This window comes from Lolium perenne, chromosome 3 (assembly GCF_019359855.2).
Source record: "Lolium perenne isolate Kyuss_39 chromosome 3, Kyuss_2.0, whole genome shotgun sequence".
Lineage (NCBI taxonomy): Eukaryota > Viridiplantae > Streptophyta > Magnoliopsida > Poales > Poaceae > Lolium > Lolium perenne.
The window spans coordinates 13,968,466-13,974,899 of record NC_067246.2 but is presented as its reverse complement, the minus strand read 5'-3'; the positions used below and the strand labels follow the sequence as shown (position 1 = coordinate 13,974,899).

General features: G+C 44.2%; 1 protein-coding gene across 1 annotated transcript; it reads left to right on the top strand.

The window, feature by feature from the left end:
- Nucleotides 1–297: 297 nt before the first annotated feature.
- LOC127321152 (putative lipid phosphate phosphatase 3, chloroplastic) lies at nt 298–4,021 on the top strand. The gene is made up of 8 exons (XM_051350179.2): nt 298–353; nt 1,960–2,172; nt 2,254–2,341; nt 2,443–2,552; nt 2,668–2,761; nt 3,157–3,345; nt 3,431–3,490; nt 3,619–4,021. The coding sequence occupies exons 2-8, from the start codon at nt 1,966–1,968 to the stop codon at nt 3,780–3,782; spliced, it is 912 nt and encodes a 303-aa protein (XP_051206139.1). The 5' UTR covers nt 298–353; nt 1,960–1,965; the 3' UTR covers nt 3,783–4,021.
- Nucleotides 4,022–6,434: the final 2,413 nt, after the last annotated feature.

The following is a 6,434-nucleotide window of genomic DNA, read 5'->3' as shown; positions in this document are numbered from 1 at the left end:
AGCGGGCCAGAGTGCAGAACCGGCTACTGTCACTGTTCATTTCGGAGAAAGTTCCGGGCCTGTCAATGGACTCCACGGCCCAGCCCACATGCGTGCCTGGAGCGGTTCGCTGCAAACTCCTCCACAAAAAACCAAAACAAAAAAATGGGGGAGAAGAGCGGCGGTGGTTTCTGGTGTGTTCCGGCGTGTCCGCTCCGCATGCGCACCAGCTCAGAACCGCTCTCCGCAGCCAACCGGGGCTCAATCCGCACGCGCACTCACCCTGCCGCCTTTCCCCCGATCTCTCCTCTTCGGTGAACCAGTGTGGATTGCTCCGTCGTCCCTCCTCCCCTATCCTCTCCAGGGTTTCCCAGGTGCGCCCCTTCCTCAGTTCTTTCTCCTACTAAAAAGTAGTAGTAACAGTCTTGATCTTGTATTTCTTTCTAATTACTCGATGCTCGGTTTCTATAGTTGATCCATCCAGCAACGTATTTTGTATTTTCGGATTTCGTGTTCCTGAGATGAGTAGTGGTTAGGCCCCCTGTTTTGGGGTTTAAGCCTTCGTACATTGCAATCTGGATTCAGTTCAGTTGCTTCGCGATGCGCATGGATATGCAGTGCAACATCGATACCCGCGGCGCTTAGATTTATTTCTCGAAGGTACCGTACGTGGTGCTTAAATTCTTGCGGTTCAGGGAAATTTCCAGGCACCTTCCCCCGTGGCTGTGCTGTACTGTACCTCCGGGTCTACTACTGCTGACTGCTCTGTTCGGTCTTCCGGTCTTCGATGCCCGGAGGAGGAGAGGATACGGTGAGACCATCGATCCATCTCTGCCTTTTGCCACTTATACAACTCTACATTGCATTTCTTCTCTAGTATGCTTCGCCAAAATTGTTCGATCCGGAATAGGCCACCATTGCTTACAGGAGTTCAGTTCAGCAAGTTGTAATGTGTGTGTCAGCTGAACTGACGACATCTTTGTCGTGATACATAGACTCTTACTGCTGCATTGCAACCTAGATCCTGCAGATTTTTGTGCGCCACTGCAGCTATTCAAAACCACATTTCTTCAGGATATGTGACCATGTTCTCTGAAGAAGCAGAACTAGGCCTACCATATGCGCTCCATGTTGCACTTCGTTTACATTGATCTCCTGCCTGATGATATCCACCATTCCTCAATTCTTCTCAAGTATGCTTCGCCAAAGTTGTTCGATCCGAGATAGGCCACCATTGCTTACAGGAGTTCAGCAAGTTTTAATGTCTGTGCCATCTGAACTGATGACATCGTTGTCGCGAATAGTGAAGTAGTTTTATTACCAATTCAAAAAGCCCGCCTGCTTGCTACTCTCAAGTATGGCTCATACATAGACTCTTACTGCTGCATTGCAACCTAGATCCTGCAGATTTTTGTGCGCCACTGCAGCTATTCAAAACCACATTTCTTCAGGATATGTGACCATGTTCTCAGAAGAAGCAGAACTAGGCCTGCGCTTCATGTTGCACTTTGTTTACATTGATCTCCTGCCTGATGATATCCACCATTCCTCAATTCTTGTCCAGTATGCTTCGCCAAAGTTGTTCGATCCGAGATAGGCCACCATTGCTTACAGGAGTTCAGCAAGTTTTAATGTCTGTGCCATCTGAACTGACGACATCTTTGTTGCGCATAGTGAAGTGGTTATATCCAGTAAAAATGCCTGCCTGCTTGCTACTCTCAAGTATGGCTCATATATAGACCGTTACTGCTAAATTGCAACCTAGATCCTGCAGATTTTTGTGTGCTACTGTAGCTATTCGAAATCACATTTCTTCAGGATACGACCAAAATCTCTGAAGAAGAAGAACTAGGCCCATCATATGCACTTCATGTTGCACTCCGTTTACACCGATATCCTGCCTGATAATATATCCACCTTTATAGTCGCCATACCACTTACAGAACACTGATGCTCTTGTGTACTGTTTTCGGTCAGCAGGATAGGATGCAGGAGGTTAAGCACACGGTTCAGACGCACGGGGCTAGACTGGCCAGAAAGCACACCTATGACTGGGTCGTTCTCGTTCTCCTAGCCGCGGTTGTGCTCGTGTTGCACTACGCTCCTTCATTTACCCGGTTTGTCGGCAAGGATATGATGGCGGACATTAGTTACCCAGTGAAACAGAGTACTGTGCCAGCATGGAGTGTTCCTGTATGTTCTAAACCTCTGCAAATTTCATAGCCTGATGGAAGCTCTCACTCTCTGATTCTGGTGTATTGGACCTCTTGGCAGATAATCTCTATAGTCTGTCCCGTGGCTGTCTTCATATCACTGTACATTGCTAGAAGAGATGTCTATGATCTTCACCATGCGACCCTAGGTGATTGATTCTGTTCGCGTCTCCCTCTGACGCTTCTTTTCTTCTGCACACCTATTGTGAATTGGTATATTAGATGATCCATTCGTTTATGAGACATGTAGGTGTTGCTTTTGCTGTGCTGATCACTGCCGCTTTCACTGATGTGATAAAGAATGCAGTAGGGAGACCTAGGCCCGACTTCTTTTGGCGGTGTTTTCCTGATGGAAGGCAGGTATGGATTTCCTGACCTTGTTTTGTATGTCCATATAGTTCCATGCTTTAAAATATTGACATGTTTCAGTGCTACCTGAAATTAACATGGCACATTCCTGATGTGTTTTTCTCAGCTATATGATCAAGTGACAGGTGCTGTGATTTGCCATGGCGAGAAAAGTTTCTTAACCGATGGGCGCAGGAGTTTTCCTAGTGGACACGCGTCGTGTAAGTTTTTATCCTTACGTGCATGTCTACATTAGATGCGATTTTGATGGATAAAGCTATTCTGAGGTAGATTGTCAAGAATTGCTGCATACCTGTTTCTAGCTTATTTTTTAATAGCTCATTCCTTTTCTTAGTGTGTTATAAACTTGGGCTTGACATGATAGCCTGGATCCCCCATGTTTTATGTTAGGTAGTTAATCTAGCAGACCTGTATTTATCTCAATTCTAAAGTTGATACTGTGAATAGTTAGATCACCTCCATTGTTTCGTCTAAATAGAGTTAGGTAGTTTATCTGGCGCAAGTGTAGTTCTCTAAATTCTCAGATTGATGGTGTTCATAATTTCATCATCTCCATCTTGTCTTCCAAATAGAGTCGTGCTGGATCTGTTTGCAGGGTCTTTTGCTGGACTTGGATTTTTGTCACTGTACTTATCTGGCAAAATTAAGGCGTTTGATCGCAAAGGCCACCTGGCAAAACTTTGCATCGTGATTCTTCCTCTTCTTCTCGCTTCTCTTGTTGGAATTTCTAGAGTAGACAACTACCGACACCACTGGGAGGATGTGTTTGTTGGCGGCCTGATTGGTTAGTACTTCATCCCCGCCCTCTTTCCAAATGCACAGTGGCATGATTTGGCCTTCAGTAACCACATTGAATTGATGTGTTGCAGGGTATATCATGGCAGTGCTGTGCTATTTGCACTTCTTTCCTCCTCCGTATCACCATCAAGGTTATTCAATCTCCACCACTATGGAGATGTCATTTTGTTATTGGTCCAGAGCTTTATTAATATGGTTTGGATATGTTGAATATATTTTTTTGAACGTGACAATCTGTTCTTTTTTTCTAACCTAAAAGGTTGGGCCCCATATGCATACTTCCACATGCTGGAGGAGCTTGATGCTGGCAATTCAAACAATGCCCAGAACCAACAGTCTGCAGGTGAGCATCATCATATCGGATTAGCCGGCCAGCACCATAATGGGAGATCGAGAAATGATTTGGAATCTGGAAGCGTGTAACTCACCCTTGCATGCAAGGTGCAACCGAATAGCGTACCTTGTACAGTAATCATGACTTCAAACTTTTTTTATCTGTGCACTCGGCAAGTATTAGAAGTTTAGAACTAGACCATGTGATGTTTTCTCCTTATGTTTGTGACCGTCCATCTCTTGTACAAAAATCGCATACTCTGTATATTCTGACCTAGTATGTTGTTCTAGGACCATCTGATGTGGCTAAATTATGTGTTTATGTCTTAGACTCTTAGCCTGTGTGAGTTGTTAGTGCAAGTACTGATTGCGAACATATTCTCTTTTCGTTAACAAGCTCAGATGAGAGGCGATATAGACAGGCATATCTAGTGCCGGTGAACATTATCTACCTAGTTGCACCGTCCAGGGAAGCGGTCCAGTACTCTGCCAGTTCGTAGGCGAAAAGCGACATATACTACTGAACGACTGGATTTATTCCCCATCCTTGGTCTTATTCCAAGCTGGGAAGAACAGATCAACACGGATCGAGATCTTAGTTGTTAAGTTAAGAGGCAAAAGCATCGAGGCTACTCCCATGGTTCCTCCACTTTACACCATGAGAGCAACTGCAGTGTGTTCTATCATCCCGTGATACGTTAATCTTGCTGAAAAGTAATCCTTGTATTCTTTAAGATGCTGTACGCCCACAGAAGGAGTTTTACGCTATTTTAATCGAGCAGTCTTGGCATCTTAGGTAGATCTGCACTGAGCTTTACATCCTACTACGTGTTCAGCCACCAAATAGCAATGCAATGTATTTTAGACTTCTAGTCAATCAATAGTAATGCCAACATGCATGAAGCATGATTAGCACTTCAACAGCAGTAAATAACTAAATGATCATGCGTGATTCTTCCGTGTTCACTTTTTCCGCATACATGAAACGGAAAGAAGGGTTCCTCAGACAATGTGATGTGATGGCCATTGGTAAGCTTGAGAGTTTTTACCCGGTGTGTAATTCCCTGTATGGGTGGTTCCTCTTGAGTAATGGGTAAACACGAGGCGAAAGATGAACTAAGGAATAAGTTTGAGGAGAAAAGGCAGATTGCTTTCAGAGTTTGGTACTGGGCCAACACAGGCATATGCTTGCAGGCAATGAAGACCTGTGATTCATTCTTTAAACCGCATTTTCCTTTTTTGAGAACTAAAGCTTGCAGTTGTTAACATGATATATAGTTATATACCTGTCACCTGCGTAAAGCAAACTATAGAAAGAAGGGATGTGCAAAAAAGAGGCGTCTATTTTTGTTTCAGTAGCATTCCTTTTGTGTTACTGGTTTTTCTTTTTTTGAACAACAATCGTTTTCTGTGATAGTGAGTTGCGGCCTATATCTCTCTTGTTTCTTTTCCTCATTATCTGACTTCTAATACTTGCATATCAAAGATTTGCCTTCACATCCTGTGAATAATTTTTTTTGACACCTTTGAAACCCCTACGGTGTAAATTTTATATCACATCCTGTGAATTGGTAAATGATTTTTTTTTCTGCTGTTGATTTTTAAATAACATTCTTTTTGCGTGATGGGTGAACAGTCCTGGAGAACAATTATCAGTAAGATAATAGCATTCGTGCGGTTTTAGCACCAGGTAGCAATGTTGAGAAAGTATGTTAATTCGGTTACAGCGCAATTTTGGGTCCGAGCAGGAGGTTTTAAAAGGAACATTCTTTTTGTTTTATAGAGTGAGTCGCTGCCTATCTGTCAGGTTTGTATTTTGCGAGCAGTAACTTATGTATGTGAGGTATCTGCTTAGCCTCGCCTCATTATTCAACTTCTAGTACTTCAGGTACGAAAATATTTTCATGCACATTTAAAGATGTTGGTTATACAAAACTGAAAGAATGCCAGTAAAATTGTAGTATACATGCGGTTTTAGCTGCTGGCACCTATGGAGAAAGTATGTTAGCACAGTTTTCGCTGAGCTATTTGAAGCAGCTATTGGGTTAAGATCCTTCAAAAGGAGATCTTGGATGCTCTTCCAAGAACATTGCGGTTTCGCCAATGTTTGTGAGAGGGAACCAAATGGAATCAGCTTTCATCAAAGTCTACACAGGAGTTCACCATCCTGGCAGTAGCACCCAGAAATCAGAAGTGACTGAGAAAAGACATAGGAGCGGCATACACAGAGCACTCAAAAGCAAGCATAAATATTGATGGGTCCTCTGGGATTTCAGAATGTGCTTTCTTTAACTTGATTGATTATATGATACAAAATCTCTCATTCACAATTCCAGATGCCTTTCAGAATGAGTGGACGACTGACCGAAACCCGACGTGGAAAAAGGAAGGAGAAAAACAGAGCCACTGAACTGAAGCAGAGGAAGTGATCAGGGAGGAGGGGAAGGATTGACTGACTACCATGCTAATCCTACCATTCTATTACCTCGCGAGATTGGCAGTTGCTGTAGCCGGGTGGTGGTGATAATCCACGGCAGTGTGCTCCCTATGATAGTCAGCGGCGTCGTTGAGCCGCTCGGTGTAGGTGTGGCCGGCGTTGTCGCCGACCTTGCCGTTCCACGCTGCAGGGTGCTTCAACGTGTTGTCGGCCTTGTCTTGCGCATATGGAGCGTAGACGCCGTGGCCACCGGCGTCGACGTGAGCTCTCCGCACGCCACCGTTGTGTTCGTCCTTGCGCCCGGG

Excerpts from the sequence above, each read along its gene's own strand:
- LOC127321152 (XM_051350179.2), top strand. The coding sequence starts at position 1,966 with ATGCAGGAGGTTAAGCACACGGTTCAGACGCACGGGGCTAGACTGGCC. Across the intron at positions 2,762-3,156 it reads TCCTAGTGGACACGCGTCGT|GGTCTTTTGCTGGACTTGGA; the intron begins GTAAGTTTTTAT and ends ATCTGTTTGCAG. Across the intron at positions 3,346-3,430 it reads GTTTGTTGGCGGCCTGATTG|GGTATATCATGGCAGTGCTG; the intron begins GTTAGTACTTCA and ends GATGTGTTGCAG.